The 24,327-nt window shown below is 39.0% G+C and overlaps 1 protein-coding gene across 11 annotated transcripts in view; it reads right to left on the reverse strand.

The window, feature by feature from the left end:
• Window positions 1-24,327, reverse strand: part of LOC104145706 (von Willebrand factor D and EGF domain-containing protein) — a 200,309-nt gene that overhangs the window by 82,069 nt on the left and 93,913 nt on the right. For 7 of the 11 annotated variants that reach the window (XM_068949286.1, XM_068949288.1, XM_068949285.1 and 4 more), the window contains 5 exons: window positions 22,272-23,179; window positions 17,849-17,896; window positions 6,417-6,553; window positions 5,176-5,337; window positions 26-130 (listed from right to left, as the gene is read on the reverse strand). In XM_068949286.1, coding sequence (XP_068805387.1) covers window positions 26-130; window positions 5,176-5,337; window positions 6,417-6,553; window positions 17,849-17,896; window positions 22,272-23,179 — 1,360 coding nt within the window. The remainder of the gene's footprint in view (window positions 1-25; window positions 131-5,175; window positions 5,338-6,416; window positions 6,554-17,848; window positions 17,897-22,271; window positions 23,180-24,327) is intronic. The other 4 variants (XM_068949287.1, XM_068949284.1, XM_068949280.1 and 1 more) reach the window with 3 other exon arrangements.

The following is a 24,327-nucleotide window of genomic DNA, read 5'->3' on the forward strand; positions in this document are numbered from 1 at the left end:
TAAACCTTTATGCTCTTTCAATTACCTTTAATTTACAAAGTCCGGTTGGATGGAATTCACAGGCCTGGCAGACTGCATCATACAGGGTCAGAACTTTGGAATTACTGTACTGGAAGCCATCATTAGTGATCTAAATGATATAAAAATCATCCTTATAAGTAATAATGTTCTATATGGAGACTGTCTGCTCATTTTGGAGCATATACCATTGCACCCTTGCACTGGATGCTTGCCAGCAAGATAAATTAAACCACTTGTGAGTTGCTCTGCTGCAAGCTAACAAATTGCTTGATGTTCCAAACTGGAAACTATTCATTAGTAACCAGAAGATCTTTTGGCTCAGCTGACATTCAAATTTTCTGATTGCAGTTAGGCTTATTGAATAGTCCCAGCTTAAAAACACTTTCAGTAGACAAAATCAGTATGTTTTTCAATAACACATGGTATCTGGGACCATGTGTGCCATAACCAAATATGTGTGTCAAACAGATACCCTTACGGAGACAGCATAGCTAATCAAGTTCTGCAAGGAGGTCTTTCTAGTTCTGACATGAAATTAAGATTTTTGGCAGAAAGTCAGGACCACTTTGCTACTAAGAATAAAGCAGTTTGTTTTTTCTTCCTTGAAGAAAAAGAGAGAATGCATTTATTTAGGTGGTTTTAAACTAGCCTCAAAAAAGTACTGCTGTGGATAAAACTAGACAGCAGAAGTTCTGTTTCCACAGGAAGGTAGGTTAGTCCAGTCCCAGCTTACACTTTTCTGTAATGTAGAATGGCTCCATCTAGAATTAAGGCCTCAAAAATGCCCTTTTAACTATATGATGCTTACACAATCAGACAGGGCTACACAGTTCTGTATGTTAATTTTCTACAGTAAAAATGAAAGGATACCAGAGAAGTATGGAGAAGTGTTAAGCCTTTGGGAAAGCGTTGTCACACCTCTTGAAACGAAATACGTGAACGTTAAAGAGCATTCTAATGCAAAAATATTCCTGAAAACCGTCCTGTAAACACTGTTAAACACCAGTAAGAAAGCACAGCCCTTTCTGTCAGCTGTTCTATAGGTTTCAGCTTCTCACAGTCCAGGTAAAGAAGCTGTTGATCAGCTTTGCTGAGCGCAGGCTGAGGCCTGAGTTGCCTTGGCGTTGTCCAATACCTGTTCTGTTCTTACTATAACAAATCCTCTTTCTTTTCTCCTGTGGACCCTAAGTCGAAACCTCCTCAGTTCCTGTAGGTCCTCTGCGGAGCAGTAGCCCCAGAGTAGCCCACGCGTTTTCCTCCCCTCGCACAGCGATACCGTCCCGCCTGAGGGCCTGCCTCCGCAGAGCGCTGCCTGCGTAGCTCCCGTGCATGTGCTGCCTGGTCACCAGCTGCAGCTTCCCCGAGCAGGGGAAGGACCGTGGTTCCGACAGGGAAGATAGTACTAGTCTCTTCACTTCAGCCCTTCTGATTTTCATGACATTTGTAAGAATTTAACGTCTCTGAGATGCAGGTCTCTCACTAATTTGAACATATTTGCAAAGGTTACCTGGGGGAGTGATGGACAGGCAGATAGCACAGAAACCACAGCTGTAGGAAAGAAGGCAGAAACCAGAGGATTTAAGAAGCTTGCTAAAACCAAAAGGCTAACGTAGGCAAAGCTCAAAAGGAGAATCGCGTTTACGTTTCCTCATTAGTAACAGGGTCAAGAGTATAATGTTTTCTGATCAATTCATAAACTATTTCAGTAAGAGTGAATGTATGTTAAAATTGTGTAAAGATTAACTAGAAGTGCATAGAATAGAAATTACTTTAATAAATTGCATAAAATGCATAAATGCATAATACTTTAATAAATTACCATAAGCTCACTAAGACTAATATAAAAGCTTGTGGAGCATAATACAGTAGATACTCCCACAATATCACACGCGATTGTCCTCAGTTCAAAATGCACTGCTAGCTAAGTGCATTCGTTTCTGCAGAAACAAATATAAGTAGATAAACAGAAAATATTGCTGGGCATTTATAATTTGAAATTCTGAAGTAGATAACAACTCCTTTGAACTTTCTTAAATTGAAGTAAAAGTCATTGGTATAGCTTTAAGGAAAAGCATAATTTTTTCCATGACATCATACCCAGTCAAGGTGTTATACTATTATATGTTATAGTAAATGGAAGAACTCTTTTAAAAAGAAGTTATCATCCAGTCCTAAAGGAGAAAAAGAAAAATACACCAAATACCCTAAAACCCATGTCCCAGAAACCTGCACTTCATTGAAAGACAGTGCTCATGTGCAGTAAGATTTCTGTTAAGAACATATCATCCTTGATGCAGTTCACATTTGATTTCGTTCTTTTATCAGAGTTTCCAATTTTTTCCTCAATACCAGTACCCTAGCAATGGGTAGATGCTAAAGAAATGAATAAACAGAGAAAAATATAAAGAGTTATAAAATTGCACTAATTTTTCTGTTTAAAGTGAGCGTTGTGAATGAAATGTATCTCTTTCCAATTTTTTCTTGCTGTAATTTTTCAGCACACTATTAGAAACTTCCACTTCAGTGACCTTTTAGAATTAGATTGTTTTATTTTTATTTTTCTTACTTTTCCATTAGTTGCCTTAGTGACGGGGCACAATATTTTCAAAAGCGGTGATCAGACCTAAGATGAGCAAACCTCTATTCAAAAGTCGATTGGCTCTTAAAAGCCTACGACCCACTAACAGTTGTGCCTTGATTGTCTGAACATACGTATCATCTGGCAAGAGCCTTCTGGACGAGCAGTCTAGATGGTGAGGAGCAGTCTGTCACTTCTGCCTCAAGTAAATGTCATTCATCACGAAACAATGTTGGCTATTTGTATCATTCAGAATATAAATAGAATTTGACTTGTATGAATGTTTATTAATGCAAGATGAAAGCTGTACAAACTTGCTGAATTCAAATTCAGTTTCTGCCTCGCTGACTTTTTAGCAAATATTGTTAAAACTCTTGACAAATACAGCCAATCATAATGAATTGAGGATAAACAAGAGACCTGCTTCCCAAGTTAGGTAAGTGCCTGCCCAGCTCTTTCACCTTTGTACCTAGGCATCTGCGTATGCACAGTCTAAGTCATCTGCTGCCCAAGGAGGACTTTGTATTTTGGTATCTAATCTAATTATATCAGACTTTGGTGTAGCCGCAGTACTTTCTTATCTACATTCAGCAGTACGTCATGGAAAAAAACGAGCAAAATGTGCTTGCTCTAGAGGGGATAAAATGAAAGAATACTGAGAAGAAGAGCTTGTGAACCCCCTGCCCCCCAAACCTTGGTAGTGAAAAAAAAGTGAAAAAAGGCTTATGTGAAATTTTGCCGATTGCTCTGAATTTTGGTTTGGTGGGGGGAAAGGTTCTGAAAATATTGAACACTGATATTTTCAGAAAGAATTATTTTGATTTTGGGGTTTGGAAATTTTTTAGCTACATTTTTTAAAGTATCTATTAATATAACACAAAAAATAATGTTGAAGTAAGTCTTACTAGGAATTTTCCGTAGCGCAAAATTTTGAATATTTGTGGAATTCATTTCAAATCATTTTTGCTCTCTGTGCCACCATAGTCAGCTGCACTAATAATAAATAAATAAATACCTTTTTAAAGGAAATTCTGAACTTTTCCTTTCCAATTCATTCAGCAAAACTATCCACACGAGAAATACGATTAGCATGCAGCTGGCTACATCTGACTCGGATGTATTTAATTGCGTATTCACTGCGTTGCCATGAAGCAGATTTTTTCCATGGGGTTCAAAGGCGAGGGAAGGTGCGGAAGGCTTACAAGCACAGAGATTTCCTTGAGCTAAAGTGCAAGGAAAGATACATACTACACGTGTTTTGAGATGAAAAAATAAGACACAGTACAGACCTTCCCAGAGCTGACAGGCAGCACTTGAAAGCAAAATGAATCATAATACGCCCAAGCTACAAGGTAGCTCATTCTAGTTACCAGAGAAGAAATGGCCTCGTGCACATGCAAAGCTGTGCGCTCTTCTCTTGGGCCAGCGAAGCTCAAGGGTATCTCGTAACAGTTCGTCAGATCCTTCCATCCCGAGGTGGGATTTTGTATCTCCTCAGAGAAATGATGGGAACCGTAAGCGCAGGAGCTGCCCCTCAGGTCCTGCTCCATGCAGAAGGTGCGAGACCACCCCCTGGCAGCAGGCAGGCAGGCAGGCTCTGTGCCCACATTGATTTTATACTGGTCTCTTAAAACACAAATCCCCATCCGTCCATGTCCTGGACAGGGAGTGTGCCTCACCAAACATCTTTTTGTTTCCCCCACGCAGCGTGGCAGCACCTGTGCCCCAGTGTGGTCTGTATTACGAGCAGCTGAGGTTTGCAGCACAGGCAGTAACACTGGAGTGAAGCTAGTGTTTTACAGGTTTCGTTTTTCCATGCTACAGTTTTCAAACCACATCTGCAGTCTTTATACAACTGCAATATATTTTTCTCAGCTGTAGAGCGTTTAAATGATCTCAGTCTTAACAAAGCAGCCAGTCTGTGGAAAATAACCATCCAGGCTGAGGGCGAGACCAGGGGTAGCAGCAGCGCGCTCAGTAAGACACTGATTTCCTGTAAATATTTAGAAAGTGAGTCTCACTTTCTGGACAAAAGGGGCTAAAACGCAGCAGAGGCAGAACGCAGCACGAGCAGGAACCACACGAGCTTTTTCCTGTAGCCGTTCTCGTCTGTAGCTGTGAGAGCTGCGCTCGCTCAGCGCCAGCCGCTCGGGGAGCGCTGCCAGTCGCAGCGGTCCGTGCACTGCTCCTCTCGTGTGCACGAGCGGCTGCCCCGCAGCCACAGAGGCAAGGCTGGCTTGCACTTGCTACCTAATCAGCGCTTGGAATTGGGGTTCCCAGAAATGAAATACTAATGACTAGCAATTGATTAGGCCAACTGCATCAATCTCAGGCGATTACCTGAAGAAGTGATTGTAATTTGCACTTTCAGATTGCCTATAAAGGCATCTGTTTTTAACTCCTGTTGTTTTGGTTTAGAGGGTTTTTTTTTTTGTTCACTACAGGACGTTAACGTAAGTATTTCTACGGGCATCTTCAATTCTGAAGGGAAGCAAATTGTGCTTTGCATTTTAATTTGCCATGACAACTGATTTGCTCCCTCTAAATCATTTCTTAGAAACATAAGAAATTCCTACTTTCACTTGCCATCTTGCGAACGGCTCGTCACCAGCCACAAAGTGCACAGCCTCTGTCTCTGTAGTGTTCAGAAGAGGAATCTGGCAGTCAACAGCCTTAGAGCTGAGAAAATCCGCTTTTGTGGTTTCTCGTTCTCCTGATATCCATTTGCCATTGAGATGCTACAGTAAAACAGAAGGAGAGCACAGAAACTAAAGGCTCATGTAAAGAAATTCCAGTAGTCAACAGATGTTCATATTTCTAATTAATAATATAAGGCACCTACAGATGGTTTGTTTTTTAAAAATGATGCTGTTACTGTAGGTACAGTACAGAGCAAGCTGTGCTCATTTAAGCGTACAAGTGGTCTATTGATTTAGGAAGGGCTACAATTTGTATTAAAGATGAGCAGCCAAGATGGGTACAGGGTAGCGCTGTGGAGCAGCTTTGTGTTTGCTGCAGCCAGCTGTACATTTTGTTGTTCCTTGCAGGTAATGTCTGCTACGTGTGTAGATGAGCTGCACAAAGCATCCTTGCTTATTTAGGGCCTACCAAGTCCTAAGTAGACATGGTAGGCAAATCTCAGTTGTTTCTTACTGGCATATTAACGGTGAGTGGGATTCAGGCTGAACTTCTTTTATGAAGTAGATTTATGAGCTGCATCCGACACTGTATGTTTGAGTATACTTACACCCGAATAATTCAAAATCTTAGGATTACCTGTGTGTAGTAGTTTATAAGAAAATTACAGTGTTACCCAACAAAATCATTTCAATATTCATTGCAACTTCTAACTTGGTATTGAACGATGACTAAGAAAATTCAAATAAGAGATTCAGTAACTGTGCTGAGGAAGCCTTATATTTAACTGCAACGCTTAGCATTCAAATGCGTTTAGGAAAACAACCATGCATGCAGATTCCAGATGCACAAAATGAGAAATAATATTGTGATTTCAGGCTTCACTGGACTACAGTGTAGCTGAACCAGACAAGAATTAAACAAACCCCCACAGGGAAAATTGGCAAGAATACATAGCTTTGCATTTTCTAGGAACCAATCCTGGAAAGGGCTGAGCCGCTTCAGCTCCCCTCGCTCATTGCAAACATATTGGCAATGGGATTCAAAGGTATTTGTACCCTGCTGCGACCATGAGAGATGATGGCATTCAGTACAGTTCAGGGTGGAAGACTTTAGTATAAACATGTCAAAGTTTTGACTGCGTCATCAATACTTTATGAACCCGCGGGAAGTTGCTTACAATTAATCTGGTGACCTTGCAGTGCAGGTTATGAGAATCTTTGAAGCCGAGGCCAAACACCTGGATCCTGCTACAGTCAGAGACTCGGATATCGCAGAAGCCCCCGTTCTCTAAGCCTGTGATTTCCAAAGTTTGCTCTGGAGGGATGAGATAGATACAAAGCTTTAGAGAGTACAATGTATGTGCTCTTCCATTCTGGTTTATCAGAATTGTTGTTGTTGTTGTTGTTTCCTTTTCTTACAGTGGAGGTTTATTTTGTTTTAATTCTTTTTTATCGGTATTCCTTGCTCCCCTTGCTCCCCTGCAAGTTTCTCTTAAAAAGGGCAGCAGCAGTTACCAGGACAGAAAGCAGCAAACCTTCCATTGAATCATTCTCCTGCACCTACAGTATTGCCAGATTTACCAGTGAGTGTTACACAGCTCATGTAATTAATTAACTAGTGTTGAGGCTTTATGGTAAAAGGTTTTCAGAGGCAATACCTGCTTTTGCTGACCGAGTTTACAGCAAGGTCCAGAACATAGTTGTGGGATCACAGCTGAAAAGATGTGTCATGCCATAAGGTCAGAGGAGCGTGAAGGTGGGAAGTGAAAATATCTTAAGATGACAGTGCCACCAAACTCCTCATAATGTGAAACAGCACTGCAAAAAACGTTCCTTTTGTCAAAAAGCGTGGATGTAATGAAACTAACGGTCCTCCGAGGAATGTTTGCTTGTGAGGGTTAAGTCATTTATGGGTGACGCATCTCTGCACAGATTCAGCACAAATGCTGTGCACCACTTAAGTCCAAACCCTATTTTGAGGCCTTAAATAGAGTGATGTATAGCCTGTGCCGTCCTCCTTACAAGGTTGAATTTCACCCATTAATGTTTTAAAAATGCCTTATGAGTCTCAGGTAGAATTTCATTTTTCTGCCGTTGCACTTTAGCTGTTAAAATTGCCCTTTGCTATCATATTGGGATTATTTTTATAGAGTCAAAATGAAAGTTAGTTGCAGAATTCACATCTTTACTTTAGCAAAAATACAATTGGGCAGATCTTTGCATCAGCACAGGTACTTGGATAGCAACAGTCTATCAGAAGATCTCTCTAATATCCTCTGCCGTAACTGTAGTCAGTCAGGAGCATGCCTTCGTGTTTTCCTCGGCAGTGCTTATAGTTCTTATAGTCAGGAGAAGCCATTACGATTATCTGCCATATAATACAAAACAGAATATGCCCTTTTTGTTTCCTGGATGATACTTGTTAGAAGTGGGTTAACTGGGAGCCATAGGAGGCACATCATGCACCGGCATAATGTAGTGGAAGTTATTTTCCATGTTACACAGCGGAGGGAGGCTGCTTAGCTTCTCCTCTTTTGTGCCCTGTGGCTACTGCTGTGGCAAAGCAATATTGCCCATCGCTTTTCTCCGAGCTGTAGCTTATCTAAAACAGGAGCTCTGTGTTGCCTAGTATTTTAGTGGCACATTGATTCAGTTCGGATTTAAGGGGCAAAATGCTTCTAGCTGAGCTGATAACCTTCTGCAGTACCTAGCTGTTCCTTTAGGGCTCTGCCAGTTAAGCCGTAGCTAGGATGAAGGCTGTTCAAGCGTTGTGATCCCACCACATCACAGTCCGTAACAGCGTAGCTGCATAACACTCATTTTTCCAAAGAAAGGAAGGAAGGCAACATAAAAAATTGTGAAAAGACTTCTTTCTGTACTTCTGAGATGCTTTCAGTTTTTCTTTTTTTTTTTTTGTTAAAGATTTTATTGCAGCAGTATTAGCAACACTACTGGGTACTTTTTTATATTTACAAGAGGAGGAGTGGTTTATGGCTTATCAGCATTCATCAGTTAGTTATGGATTCCTGTAATGTACAAACCTATTAGTCAGATGTAGCAAATGGTTTTGATAAATTGCCTTCTTCTGTGGTTAGTGCATTAGAAAAAAAATGCTTCATTATGTTTTTCATGAGATTTTAATAGTTACCCCCACTAGTACTGAGGTAGCTCAGATTGCATTAACATTTTCATCATCATTTCAGATTTTCAAGCTTCCGTCTGTGAAGAAAAATTTCATAACTTGGGGATGAGTGACAGAACAGAAATGTGTTTGTATATTCCTTTTTCAGGAGTATACTCTCGGGTTTGTTACTTGCCAATGAGGCCTGCATGCTTTCTGTAGGATTTGCGTACATCTCTGTGTACATTACAGCAATACTGTTGGGTCAGGGCCATAGCAAAATTATCCAGCCTGTCTGCTTTTTGAAGTGAGTTACAGTATCAGCATGGTATTTAGTATTTATTTTACTCGAAAAGTCCCATGCACACTTTTATACAGCATCTTTAAATTGGTTTAAATCTACTGAAAATATGTTCCCATATATATTTGGGTATCTTCTCTCAAGGCTTGCCACATTGTGTGTTAATGTTGTAATTAATGTAATATAATTAATTAATGATTCATTTTATTTTTAAATGGATACTAAAGTTCAGACTTTAGACCTCATATCCTATGGATAGTAAACAACTGGCTTCATTTTTGACATTGATCATTATTTTTAATCTAAACGTTTCTGAAAATGAGCAATCACATTTAATGGACACAGGAATTTTAGGCATTTATTTTTAACATGGTATTCTGTTTGTCTTTTCCTCTATCTTCTGCTTTTGGCATGTATTGGCCAGTTTCTACTAAATGGAGAAGGTGGTAATCTGAATGACATTAACTTCATAAAAGTCTATGACAGTCAGTAGCTGGATACCCGCGCATGCAGATATCGCTCTTAAGGAAGCACAGTCAGATTTCAGCAGCTGTTCATTGCTTCCAGCTTTAATAAGCTCACAGGCCAAAGAAACAGAGAAACAAGAAGGAAATATTATGGAGACTGGAAGACTTTAGCAGAAGAATGGGAAGTAGTTCAGCAGAAGACTGGAGGGGAGAAAGACAATACCAGAGGAAAGAGCTAGGAAATGCCATGAATGTGAGAGTAAGGGGAAAGGTGCAAATATCCAGAGAAACTGATGGTCGTGGAGAGATGGGGAATAGATGTGTGATTTCTGTGGTAGGAGACAAGTCTGCAGGAAATCAGGCAGTGCATGGAGCAAGCCTGTGGAAAGTATGACCTGTTTGAACATTAATGATTTGTGTTTAGGAATATGAAAGCCAAAATATAACAAAATCTGGGACAGATCAACCTCCTTTTCTCTATATGGTCTATAGGCCAAAAACGTGCTTTGAGTTTTACTGGAAGATAAAAAATGAAGCTCAGAGTAGCAGCAGGGACTCAGTTGGGTTGCAGGACACAGTCGTGCTGTGAAGGAAGTTTGAAGTAGCTGTGTGTTCACATGTTCCGGCTCAGGCGTGGGCACCACCCTGCACAACTCCAGTGCCTGGTCTCCACACACAGAGAGTAAACACACCTGAAATGCATGTGTTGCATGGTAGGGCATCACCCTGGGACACTGTGTGATGAACAGCAGGAGCTGTTGGAGAAGTGTAAAGAACTCTCAGTCTCTAATAACATCTCAGTCTTGGAACAGACAGGAGAGAGCAGTCTGGACTTGAAGGTCGTATCTAAAGGACTTCCAGGTCTTAGATGATTAGACAGAAGTTGGAAATCAGTGCTGTTTGGTTTGCAATGCCTCTCTCTCAAGAGGTGGTGAGCACTCCTACTCTCACCAATTTAGGCTCAATAGGAACGTGCAGGAAGGAACAGTGAGGTCAGAGCTGCTGGCACTGATGACAGTGCAGGTTCTTGCGGTAAGCGTTTACATGAGTCAAAGCTGACAGGGAGCACAAGCTACATATTAGTCAGAAAAAAGCTGAATAAATATACAATTAATGTTACAGATACTGTTATGTAAATAATATGCATGCACAGACTTAGAAGTAAAATGAAATTTGACAAAAAATGAATATTCTGAACTACACTTACTGGAGTTTTACTGATGGATAACTGGAACTCATGTTTGCTTTCCACTTTTGATTAGAAAAATATCCTAGTGCAAATAAACGTTCTTCTGAAGTGTTTGTAAGCTACACGTGTAACTTTGGGCTGGAGCCTCAGACCTGAAATTGAAACTAGCAAGAAGTTTGCTCAAAAAAAGAGAAGGAAATGGACTGCCTGGTTTTTCTTGATCAAGATGATAAATAAGCAGCCTGTCAGGAAAGCAAATCGAGTTCATAAGCTGCTGGAAATGGTTGCAGCTTTGTTGAAGTTAAAAATAAAATTGTCCATGTTAATAGTCAAATATAGTATTTGTAACGTAGGGGATACATTTTTTAGGAGCAGGTGAATGCAGACAGACCCAGCTGTCTTTGCTGTACCTTGATCTGGCTGGTTGCAATCCTGCCCTATTCTGGAAATCACATAGCTGCTTTAGCAAGCTGCTGTGTCAGAGCTTGCTGGCTTGTTTGTGGACGTCCTGCTATTGCAGCTATGGAGCTTCTGGATCAGAGCTGACTGACATTTAGTTATCTCACGGCATGGTTGGAGCAAGTCTGAATCTGCCTCCGTTCAGATAAATACACAAATACTCTAATTCTTTCTTTTGCGTGTATCCCTAACCCAAAGCTCATTTGAAAATCCTCCCAAGTATTAGCAATTATGTGCAGTTTCCCAGGGGTTTTTGCACATCATCGTCCTAGACCTCTTTAACCTGACTTCTAGAGGAAGAGTATGTTTGTTCCTGCCTCCAAGTGTAGTTCCTGAAGATTTGGAGTTTGTCATCGTACCTAACTACAGACCTTGGTACTGTAGCTGACATGCAGAGAATCTTGTTTTCTGCTTTGAAGAGCTCTGATATCCAGGGTGGATTGCAGTGGAAGTGTGTGTTTGGTGTGCGTGAATCAAGCTTTGCAAATGAGGCTGCAGTTTAAATAGTGCTGACTGGCTATGAAAGGTAGCCAGGATGTGAGATCTGAGCAGAGGTATGAGACTCTCTCCTGGAAGTTATTCTCATGTAAAGGTACTGTTTGACTAAATCCCCGCTTACCCTACCTAGCCTTTTATCTGACTCAAACTTCCAGCTTCCCATTGAATCTTGTGGTGTGACCATGTCAAACCAGCAACCAGTGTTAGAGACACTGCAGTCAGAGAAAGTGAGCCCGGGCAGAGTATGGGAAAAGGTGCTTGCAAGTACTTTAACTCACTGCCTGCAAGAAAGGGACGGTCTCAGTTTCATGCTCAAAGCAACTGCGTTCTGCAGCAGTGTGGTAGCTTATTTTTCTTTAAAAGCTTACCAGGACATTTGGTGTCTTATTTGATCTCTTTTATTTTTAAAAGGCTTACTAGCACTTTATGGCAGTGATAGAAGAGGAAAAGAGGTGCGTTGTTGAACCCAGACTATTGCCTGATTTTTAGATGGCCTTGCTGGGTGGTAACATTTAAGATGTGTTTACACATTCACAGTGCTTATGACATACCAAAGCAGATCTCAGTTTCAGTCACTTGAAGGCACTTTGGAGCAGGACCGCAGGCAGCAGCACTTTATACTAATGACTGCAGTTATGGAACTGAGCAGGGTGTGCAGGATGGTGCTCAGGGCCATGAGCATGATCTGTGTGTCCACGTAGTGTAGGATTGATTGTTTTTAGTAATTTTTCCATCTTTACAGTTACTGAATTAGAGTAAGATCTGATTATTATGAATGTGTTCTTTATTCATAGTTGTTGGAACATTCTGCACTGGTAGACTGGATAGTTTATACTGTCACAAACCCTTCATACAGCACCATATAAAGAAGTTACAGGCTTGCACTGAATTTTTAGCTTTGGTCAGTTTAAATCAGAGATTTTAAAGTTTTATTGATTCCAATTCTTTAGCTCATAAACTATAGGAAATTTGTTATTAGGGGGGGTGTGTGTGTGTATGTGTGTGTGTACTTGAGGAAGGATGCTGCTTATTCAGAGTTGTTGTTTTGTCTAAGTTTAGTGAGATTTAAGGCTGAAATTTCCTGCAGTGCCTGCAAGCAGCATGGTGTAAAACAGGCATGCATCTGAATTGTCAGGCTTTGGTCAGTTTAAAGCAGACCTTTAATTTTGTAAACTTTTGCAGCATTTAATTCTATATACTTCAGAAAATGGTCTTGTTTAGCTTCATGTTTCACTGAACAGCTTTCACTGCTTTGTATTAAAGCAAATAAACTAATCAGCCGAAAAGACTAATCTCCCTGATCTGATTTGCAAGGAATAGTATGGATCACTGAGCATGCAACCTTCCGTGTCACTTATCATGAGGATTTGATATCCTTTTAAAATACAGTTTCTATTGACTTTGTAACTATCACGCTAATAGCCCTGTTCCAGGTCTGTGCTTTGAATGGAAAGGATTGGGAGTTAAAACAATACATTAAGGTTGGCACTGCTGTTTATCTTTTCAAATGTGTATGTTTATTACATCTGCACTATAAAAAAGTAAGCTAAAATTGCTTGGAAAAGAAGAGGAGCTTCAAAACTAACATGAAGCTTGTCAGTCCCTGTGAATCACCCACAAAACTCCTAGGCAGGGATATGTTTTATTTGACTGCGAAAAAAATATGTCTCTATCAATGTTAATCAGAGCACATCAATGACTATCTGAATGTATTGATGGCAGATTAGACAAGGTTCATAATGTTTTTCTTCTAACTTTTAACTGTGTTTGTTTTGCAAATGTTATATTTGTCATGTAGCAACATTTTAATATTATTCGCTGCTACATTTTTGTGATTGGAGGTGTTCTTTTTAAAGGCACCGGGGTGGTATTTTCAAAAGTGGATAGCTCCCATTTTCAAAAAATTATGTTTGAAAATTTAATAGCAAGTGATCTGCAGGCCTTAATATTTACTCATTATGCCTTTTATAATTATGAATGCTAATGCTCACTTTGTCTTTAAACTGAAAAGAATATGTAGATGTAAGTTTTTAGGGCCTGGTTCTGTATATATTTGTTAATTAATTCATGTTGTTTACATAAGATCCTATTATTATTAGGGTTGATAGTGAACTCACTCAGATGAGGACCATTCCTGTGTAGACAGCTGAAAGGAAGAAATAGTGTGTTTTGTAAATGAACATTTAAAAATGATTTTTTCAATTTGCATTTAGTATTCAATCATTAATTGATTTAATTGAGAATAAGCTGAATAACTGAAAAGAAACCAATAGTTACATATTTTTCATGATCTTATATGAATTCTTTATCTGTTTTCCAAGAAGATCTGGTAAGCTGAGGAAAAATATAATATTAAATGGAGATAGCATCTCTCAAAATAAAGGTTTTCATTTACAAGCTGCACGCAACCTCTTTTGCATAGTCTAGATATCCTGGTGAATGCTCCTTCACTTTTTTAATGTCAGCTTGAAAGAAGTAAGAATATATTTGTAATATCTTTAAGCACTATATAAAGAACCCAATCCCAGTAGAACGGAAGCGGCATATTAAACAGGTTTTTATGTGGCAACAGCGTATAGAGATCTGCATGAAGTGTTTCCTGCTTTACAAAATTATTGTTGAAAAAACCCTGTGTTTGATAGAAACAGTTGAGTTAGCATCTAAACTACTGTAATAATATTGCCTTACTGCCCCTCAGTTTTTAATTGAACAAGTACCCATTCAAGGGAACATGGAAGTACACCTGCATAGCTAGACCTGCCTGCAGACCAGGCATAGGAGAGTTTCAAACCCTCCCCATTTGGATAGATAAAAAACCTCAGAACTGTGGAATGGAAAAGACAATAATTGAGAAGAGAGAAGGGAAAAAGAAAGGAACATTTGTCAAAAGAGGCCTGACTTTCTCTTCATAATGTAAACTGCATCAAGGTAATAGTGACTGACTTTGCTAATGTTAGCTAACTGCACCAAAGACAGTAGAACTATTATAATGAGGCGGGGAACTAAAGCTAGTGACTTATTGTTTGCAAAAGGAAAAAGTTTTTCAAAGAATAATGTCCAATTCATAATTTCAGTATTTTATAGTAATAGCACTACCTTTCGGGCAGAAAGGTTTAATAGCGATTACTATGGGGTTCACTATCCTCATAAATATGTTTGACTTATCTGTTGAAAGGGCATTATAAAAAACTGATACAATTAATTGTTAAAGTGTATTGAATCCTCACGGCCATATGAAGTGATGTGCCAAATTAGCCAAAAGCTTGGTTGTGTTTTTACTTGCTTGCTGTATTTATATTAACACAAATTTTTAAAACTGTCAGTTCCTGTGGAGATCAGACAGAAATTCCATACTTTCAAATATCTCTGCATTTCTGACAGCTGTATGGTGGCATGAAATGCTGTAATTCTTCACTGGAGGTCCAGTCATAACCGCACTGGAGGCTGATATCAGAGGCAGATCTACCACCTTTACAAACGTTCAGTAGTGTGTTTCATCAGAGATACCCTAGTGATTTAAGAAATGCACTGTTTTTCTTCGAAAAGCCTAGTATGCACTTTTGCTTTGTATAGTCTAATTTGTTCATGGCAAACTTATGTTGACCTAATACACCGTAATGGCTCATTCGGAGCTGTTGTGATGTATCATGTCGACAAACCACATATTACATGTGCCAAAAAGTGTGTGTTTACTTGACGGATTAATGGCCCTTTCATAATCATTATGGCACCATGATCTGGAATTTAAAGGTCACTGAACTGATAGAAGAGAGAGAAACCTATTTATTTCAAAGTTAACGTGTTCTCATACAAAATCTCAAAAGCAGATGTTTGATTTAAAGAAATAAAATACTCTGTCCCCTTTCACCAGAGGGTGTCAAAGCGCTTTAAATCTTCTCTTTCAATGTCTCCCCCATGTTTTTGTCCTATAAAACAGAAATTAAGCATAAAAAATAAAGCAAAATAATGAAGAGTGAGATTTTGGTAATACGTATTTCATCCTCAGCTCATATGACTGGCCTGAGGTATCGGAAGAATTTAAGATTTGTGCATATGAGAGTGATCTTGGTTCTGAAGTCCCCATCCTTAATAACCTGAATAACTGACCCTGTGCTGTTGATATTCAATAGAGGGTTTTTTCCAAAGTAATTTGTATTTTCTCGAGAATATTATTTTACTATAGCGTATGAACAAGACTCAGCCCAAAGCAGTATGACAAAATTTGGAATGATCGATATAATCATTTAAAAGAACCCACAGCGTAACTCACATAACTGCTATTGTAAGTCTGTAGAGGGGACCTTCTGGCTGTGGTTCGTAGCTCTAAAAATGCAATTGAGTTCAAAGAACTTCTTAATAGCAATACTGAATTAGGCACTTTTATTGAGACAGAAATGGTGTATTCCTTAGCATCTTAGGTAAACATTAGCTTTCACCTTCTCACAGTATTTTTCATTAGCTCTGGTTTCTTTGATAGCTATAATTTTTCCAGAACATTCCACATAGAAATTTAAACTTTGTCAAGTGTCATTACTTCACAGAAACTAATTTGTCCTTATTATTCCTCATTACCTTTTATCTTGTAATTGCTCTTTAGAGCTTCATACAATCTGCATATTACATCCCTCTACGTGTGCTTTACTGGTCCTGATTTTTTTTTTTTATAATCAACATGGTCAATATATACAAATTGTAAGCACCAACCTGATTTGCTATCTGTGGTAATTGGATTCTGCATTTAATTACAGGTGGTAATGACATTTTAAGCACCTTATACAGGTGTTTAGGGGTTTTATGAAATGTTAAGCAACATTAAGAAAGTCTAAGCTTCTGGAGCATTGCCAAATTTCAGAGGTGCCTTTCAACTCCAAATTGCAGTTTTCATTTGAGGATAATTATAGCTCTGGCCACCTGGACAGCTCCTTGTTGGAATCAAACAGTGCAGAGGCGTAAGTCTGTCTAGAAGCAACACTTCGCATCTTCTCTATTTTTACATGTTTTCATTTTAAATTATTCTAAATATGTTTTGGTTTTTTTTTCCTGATCCCTAAAAATGCTGCCTGACCACTTTTTTTTTTTTTCCTGTGCTGGTCAAGACTGGTGGCAGAATACAGTATTATGTATCGACAGTGTAGCTGAGACTGGATGACCTTGGAAAGGATATTTGAATTATGCTGATGGCCTCCTTGATCTTGGGGGAGTTTTAATTCACATATATAATTCCAATCTGAGAAAATTAGATGGAGATTTGTTTTGCAGCTAATGGGAAAATATATGGCCAGAACAAGGAGTTTCCTTCTCCTTCATTACTCATGTAACTTTTCCTCTATTATAACTTTTCCCTAACAATAGAATTTAAATGTTATCATAGATGGCACATTTCCAAAATCGGTATACCTTTTTCTGTATCCTAGGTCCTGTCTTTTTAAAAGAAAGCAAGAAGGACCCCATTTGTATATGTTCTGCAAAAACCTAGTTCATTTTTTTTCTTCTCAATTTCTTCTCCTTTTCTTCCCTTGCTGCAGAACCTGTGCTTTTAGTAGCAAAGCCTAAAGGCTTGTCCTGTTTGTCCTTGCACAGTGATGATTGCCTAAGCACTCCTGGACAGGTTAGGATGCTGGCCTGCAAGTTAAGGAGCTCAGACTGCCCCACCTGGAACATACAACTTTTTTTCTGAGATTGTTCGTAATTCTTATCTGTAAGAGCAGTTTTGATGTGAAATCCTGGCTTTATTGATGTCAGCAGGACTTCAGTTCTGAGAACTTCCAGTCTTTTGTATTGTTAAACAAAAGGAAACACAGCACTGTTGTGTTATACTGTAGTACTTTTCCTTGCAAATAGGTTTTACATCACACGCTATCAATGTGGAACCTATCTGCCTGTGAAATAGAAAAACAAATAAATATCTTTAAAGAATGTTATTAAATATCTTTAAAGAATTCCAAAATCAAGAACAGCTAAAGGTGAAGCTCAGACAGGAGCGGTTATGTCTTCCTTGTCTCTACTGAACTAACTAGCTGACCTTTGCTAAAATATTATAATATCCAAGTGATTGGAGTGCCAGAACTAAGATTTTATTTCTCCTTGTAGGGGATCTGACCTCTGGGTGGACATTTGGATCTGCTTTACATTGCAACTCCACGATCAGGTACTTTTATAGGTACAGACTTTCAGTATTTTTAAATAGAGAGATAGAAAATGCATATTCTAGGTCAATCAGGAATGAATTCGTAATAGTCTGTGATATATGGAGCTCGGCATAGCTAATCACACTCATTCATTCTAGACTGGTGTTACTTTTGCCTGTCTACAGCTAATGCTGAAACCAGCTTCTTTTGCAGAGTTCTCTCTTATTGTCTCTACAATTTTTTATTCCACTTGTTCCAAAGTCAAAGGAGAAGGTTCTGCAAATTAAGTATGTTAGTTGTTACCTTTCTTTTATTTTATTTTTTGTGGAATTTTATTTTTCTAGTTGTGCTCCAACTCAGCTTGAACTGCAAATGTTTCTCCATCCCTTTGTCTGCATTTTACTAAACATACAGAAGTATGCCACTCTCCTGAAACATGAGACTTACCCTGCAGTTTCAGTCCCTCCCAGCCAGGATGTTCTTCCTGTTTCAAACCTGTAGCATAAAGAATGGAGTAGCCACCAGTCAGGTCCTGCTCACTGCTGGGTGCTCTGGCTTGGGGCTACTCATTGTAGCTGTCTTCTAGGACACAATTCCTAGCATTACTTTCTGGCATTTCGTGAGTGTGGCATTAGTTAGTTCTAGGATGTTTGGGATAGGAACAAGACACATGCTTTTGTTAATTCTTCTTTATGAAATGTACTTTCATGCTGGGTATCAGGACTTAAAGCCAAATTGTCCAGATTCAATTACTGACCCTCCTGTAACGAGTTAATACCATTGCAAATGGTTCTGAGAAGGGACTCCAAAAGCCATGGAAGGTTACTTCGTGGGACAGAATTCAGACCCTTGGGGTTTTAGCTGCCCTGCACGAGGACCACTGCTTTCCGTGAACGCTGCAGTCAGCTTGGGGTTTCCGGGGCTTTGTGATCCGAAGCTCTGACTTCAGGCTGTGGTAAGATGACTCAAAACCTTCTGAAGGAAAAGGAGCATTGCTTGGGTGGAGAAATAAATGAGAAGCTGTGGATAGATTTGGACTCAAATCTGCCTCAGTTGTTTTTAATAATGATTATGATCCTCTGACAATATTAATGTGAAAAGGTGTTTTCTGACACTGAGGTCACTGACGTACTACACGTGAGAGCAGCCTTAAAAGAGTTACTGAGATGTTAGATCAGACACTCAGAAGTTACTAAAAGAGAAAAGATAGCCTTAATCATTGGTCTTTGCTAAAACCTTGGCAAGTATCCATTAAACGTGCTGAGAAGGTAATTTTCAATGCTATGTTCCCCCAGCTAAAGCAAGTCCTCTTTAAGGGGACTAATGTGATTATAATTTTCAAACTATTGCCACCAACTTTAGGAGAAACATATATTGTCTCCCATCCATCCATCATTTGGAAAACTTGTTTTGGGAACATTCTTTGGGAAGAGTCATAATGCAGCAATTTAAAGATTCAAAGGAATGTTCTTTAAAGTGTTGTGTATCTGTGGAACCCATGTTATAGAAAGTTTTTGCAACTCTTTCAATTAATGTTGTTCCCATCTTGTAAATATAGTGATGTTTTAGGTAAATTTTGTTAGGAAATGGATCCTCTTTACTTCTAGTGTTTTTATTTTTGGGGAAAAAAATCACCCCAAATACTGCCAAACAAAACCCAAATTTTTAAATTAAAAGGATTCCTTCTTTAACTAACAAACTCTAAAAAAATTGTGAATTGTTTTCCAGATTTTGATGGAATTTTTTCATTTGTCTGCAGGCAAATTTTTTTTCAGCTACATTTGTTTTAGCAGCTGTGTTTTTAATTCCAATTCCATTTTAATGAGAAATAGATTGTGAAATATTTTGAATAAATGCTTGCAACCAGTTCAGGTCTTAAGGATGTGGAAAGCAGTGACTTGCTAAGTAGTTTTATTGTCTACATGAATGTTTGGGAATTAGCAATCCCTCCGTAAGATCCTTGTTTTCATGCAGAAGACAGTTCAGAGGGTTCCATGGGCTGAGGGGTTTACCTCTGTGAACCGCGCTGCATGGTAGGGTTTTGCCGTGTAAAAGCTAGTGGATAGATTGGAAATCGAAGAAGTAAATCTATGTTGGGCAGGGAAGATTTTAGCGATTGAAGTTAATTACACTAGCCTTAGTAAGAGCCTGTTGTGCCATTCTGATGTTTTTTCCGCCATCTTTCGCTGCTGTACAAACCTGTAAGAGCCAGTGAGTGCTCATGGGGTGGAATATACCATGAGTGATTATTGTCTTTTGTCTCTGGAGACTGACGGCTGTTGATGAGAGGGTAGCGTGTAATCTCACTAGTATGGCGGAAAAAAGAAAAACAAATGCTAAATGTTCCCCAGGTCAGGTGCACCCTTGGGAAGGGATGTCTTGTACGTCAGACAGTTATGCCACTGGCTTTTCCTCAAGAGAAAAATATACTAGTGGCTAAAAATGACATTTTCTTCTGCTTTTTTATTTAATACTTTCTCTTCTAGCTAGAAGCTGGCTAGAAAGCGTTCTTCTCCTCTAGGGTAGCAATTATTAATGTGGTCTGTTGGTTTTCTTAAATAAAAAATAATATTTACACTTAAAGCTCAGGTCCACAGAAAATGTTTTGCAAGCATTAGTCAAAAATACAAGTTCGTAGTTGCAGCTAGAAAATGTGCAGTGCAGCTCAGAGAGGGCTTTGGAAAGATGGCTTTAAGCCATAATATACATCATACATGGAGCATTTTAGCGAGGTTAAGTCCCTTTTGTCTGGGTGAATAAAATGGGTGCTGTCTACATAGCATACATTACATCTTAGTTTCCTTTACATGCAATAGCTGAGTTTTGCTGCAATGAAGTGTTAAACAGACACAGACAGAAAGTGAAATAGCTGTATGGTTCTGAATGCAGACAGTATTTAAGTTGATGCAGTATAGTTATTTACAGTGTGATAGAAAGAACAAGAGTGTTTCACTTCTTAAATAAAATATTGCCTTGAAATTTTGAGAGAAGTGCATGGGAATTTTGGAGAAGGGCCTTTTGTGTTTTGTTAGAAAAGCTGCTGAAGAGGTGAATATTAGTTTCATGCAACACTAACAAACTCATGTCCAGCAGCTAGAGCATTGTAAACAGTGAGTGAAATTTATACTTTCGTTAATTGTTACCTCGTGGCTCTGCTGTGGGTCCTAGTGCCTAGCCTCAGAAGCACCAGCTCAAACTTACTTCCCCCAGGGACCAGACTAAATACAATGATGTTCGGACAGGGAGCATGTAACTAAAAAACTAAGCCTTCCAGAAGGTGAAGAGCAATGGTCACTCAGTGGAGATTAAAGCAGACTGTGGGAGAAGCTGAACAGAGATATTTTTAGGCTAATATCACTGGTGAGAGGAGTCAGCTAGGAGAAGTCACTGTCTGTGCTGAGGCAACACTAGTGAATCTCTTTAGAAAATTAGAAGAAATAGTTTGATGTATTTTGAACTCTAATAAACAGACTTCCAAAAGAGAAAATTTCTGAAGCAAAGACCATCCACTACAATTTTCTCAGCTGGAGAAACCAAGGCAGTGACAGGACTCAAAGTTATTTTCTTCTAATCTGTGTTAAATAAAAACTTAAAATCTGGTCTGAGCAGCTCCCCTACCTGAATCACTGAGTTATATATTGGATAATTATTACAAGACTGCTCAAGTCACTTTTCAGTCACTGATGTCAGTTGTTCTCTGTGTGAATTAGAGAATTCTTCCAGATCTACAAAATTATCCTAAATTTTAGCTTATCATTAACAAGAAGCAAATGCCAGGCTATATTTCACTATTTTAAATCAGCACACTGAAACTTCTTTATTCTGAAGCACATGGGTAGTCTCATCCTAGCTAGTAAATGCATTGGAAGTATCAGATGTGCAGGTGGGTTCCTGAGGCTTACGGAGACTCTGATGTGTCAGCTGAGCCAGGAGGAATGATCGTATGTATATGGGCTTTACCTGTCCTAAATGCAAAGTAATATCCATTAGCTTAAGCATCATAGAAAAATGTTTCCCCTCATTTGGGATGGGCTATGAGAGTGTGCCTTGTCATTTCAGCATAGCTGAAATGCTGCCGCTTATTAAGCTGCAGGAGCTCAACTGCTTGCCTGAGCCTTAAGTACCTTTTTGTAACCTTAAGCATACGCTTATGCAGTTTGCTGAAGCAGGGCATAAACTGTTAAATTAATGCCAACATTTATACATGTGCTTAGTTTCAAGCACTGTGAATAGTCACACTGGACTTGGATTTATACACTGAGAGGCTGAAGTGTAAAGAAGAAACAAATCTAGTGGGACGTCCACCTGTTTAAACATAAGGCGATTCATAAATATTTGCGGAATCAGGTCTGTAGAATGCACAAGTCTGAAGTTCAGATAAGTCCTATAGCTATTTATGTCTCTGAAAATGTTACATGTTCATTTTGTCATTTTTTTTTAACTAATACAGTGTTTGAAACTCATTTTCAAATTTTATTCTCTGTTGATCAGGGAAAAAAAAAGAAGTATCTATACAGTGCTAACATGAATATTGATCACAAGGTGAGCAGGACGCTCATTTTTGTCAGAAGCTTGCTTGTTGGCATGCCGGTGATAGATCAGATATAAAGAAAATCACTTCTGCAAAACCAATTTGCTAAGGGGCTTGTAAAATCCATTTTTAAAAAGTTACTGAGGCGAAAAAGGGAAGGACCAGCCAACCAGATATTTTGATCAGCTCTTCAAGGTCAAAAACTGATTACTAATTCATCAAATATCTTACTGGTACCACTGTTTGAAGAGCAAACAACTCTGTGCAGATGTTCTACCTAATAACTGTAATACCACAGAAAGATGGGTAGGGCAGGAACAAACAGAATTTTTTACTTACTTTTGGCAGTGCTGCAGTCGTAAGAGCTGTGGTCTTCAAAGCACTGGCAGCCCAATTCTGTACATTGTCCATTGCCATTACAGAAATCAGGACACCGGAGAATGGTGAGGATGTCTTCCTGGCTAGCAGATGGCCCGTTTCCTGCACTGAACAGTTTACTTCTGTTTCCTAGCACTCTTCTTTCACATTCATTTTCCAAAAGGGCTATCAGCGCACTCACCCAGGCCACATCATCCTTGAGTTGCAAATCTGAAAGACACATATCAATTGCCTCATCCATTTGCTTTCCAAGGACACCTTTACACACTAAGCCAATGGTGGAATTTGCAAGAATCTGGTGGCAAATCTTCAGAGCTTTGGCAGAGGTTAGGCCATTAGGAGTAGGCCATGCCAGTGGGAGTTTTGTCCGAATCCCTTCAAAGTAGTCCTCTGGGAAAAAATATGCAAAGCTCTCTGAGTCTATATGGCTTGGGCTTTGCAATGGATAAAACAATGAGTATTCGTAATGGTCGTCTTGCTGTTTTGCTCTCTGCAGTTCTTCTGCTGGTTTAATAAAGTGCGTGAGTGTCTTTAATCGGTCCTCAGGGCTACGCCGCTTTTTGACTGATTTTGGAAGATATCTTTGAGGATAGGGCTTGGCCAGCAGTTTCCCATTTCTTAAAGTAGCTTCTGTTTCTGGGTGAGAGACAAATTCTGAGGTAACATCTAGATAGGGGATTGCAGAAGCATAATCCACATTTTCATAACGGCAACCAAAAGACTGAGAGTAAGAGTTCTGAAAGGTGTTCAGCGTGTTTACCGAGTGCCAAGACTTAGTGTTCACCTTCTGACATCTGCAGTACTTTTTCCTTTGCTTCCCTTCAGAAGGTGCTGGAGTCTTGTCAAATAAACTCTTCCCTGGAGGTATTCTAATGTAAAAATAGAGATTAGAAAGAAACTTTCAGCAAATTGGTGTACAGTATTAGGTAAACTTGCTTTCCTGGAGTCTGAGGAATGTATAAATTCCCAGTCTAGCAAAGTACGTAATAAGTTTAATCTCTGTTTTCTTTAGTCACTTTTGCACTGTCCTTCCAGCGTTGTCCTGTACATTTTTTAGGACTGCACTGGGACTGTTTGGGAACAGATGCTTAAGTGCTTTGCTGGCCCAATGCCTAACTGCACGACTTCACTTCACAGAACTTTTTTAAGGAGCAGGTTACCCTTTGCATATTACACATGAAATGAGGCCTTGGATTTGTCCCTGATGTGACTCAGATGCAGCCTGGAGAATGACAAAAAGAGATGTGTGTGTTTCAAATACTTCTATTTACCCTTGCTCTAATTACAGGGGGTTTCCTCTAAGGTTAGGAGCACTGTATTTTCTTCTTTTATATATTTTATTCTTTTCAGAAGTTTTATGCATACGTCATTTCATTCTGGTCTTCTAATGGAGCTTTGAGCTTTTTTTTGACACAAGGAAGTTTTCTGTTGATCATAGGGGTCAGGGTATCGTATAAGGTAAGATGATTTTTTTCCCTTTTTAATTTAGTCCAGCTTTCATGATGGGCAAACTTTTAGAGAGTTTAGTTTGAATAAACAACCATGATTAAAATTTCTCTGGAAATCTCATAAGCGTAAGATTTCTTATTGATCTTCTTTGTATGGCACAAGAAGAATCCTGGGACTTTGTAGAAAAAGATACACCTCTTGTCCCAGGAGCTGGCAGTGCTTTATTTCCAAACAAATTTGGAATATCACCAAAAATTTAGATTATTTTGGTATTATTTTTGTCTTACAGCCAGCATGCAGAGGGTTCAGGAAAATGAAAACATTTGCAAACATTTTGAAGCCAGATATTAGATTCTATGGTAGAAAGTGTAATTGCCTTATTCAATTTTTCCAGTATATATTGAAAATATATTATATTATTATTTTGATCATTGATACAATACTAACTTTAAAAAAAAATCACAGTGACAGAGGCAAAATGAACCAATTTCTCTTTCTGAAATATGAGCCCAGACATTTATGAAACCATTTTTCACAATGTGCAGGCACAACAGCATACAGTATGATA

Source organism: Struthio camelus, chromosome 6 (assembly GCF_040807025.1).
Source record: "Struthio camelus isolate bStrCam1 chromosome 6, bStrCam1.hap1, whole genome shotgun sequence".
Lineage (NCBI taxonomy): Eukaryota > Metazoa > Chordata > Aves > Struthioniformes > Struthionidae > Struthio > Struthio camelus.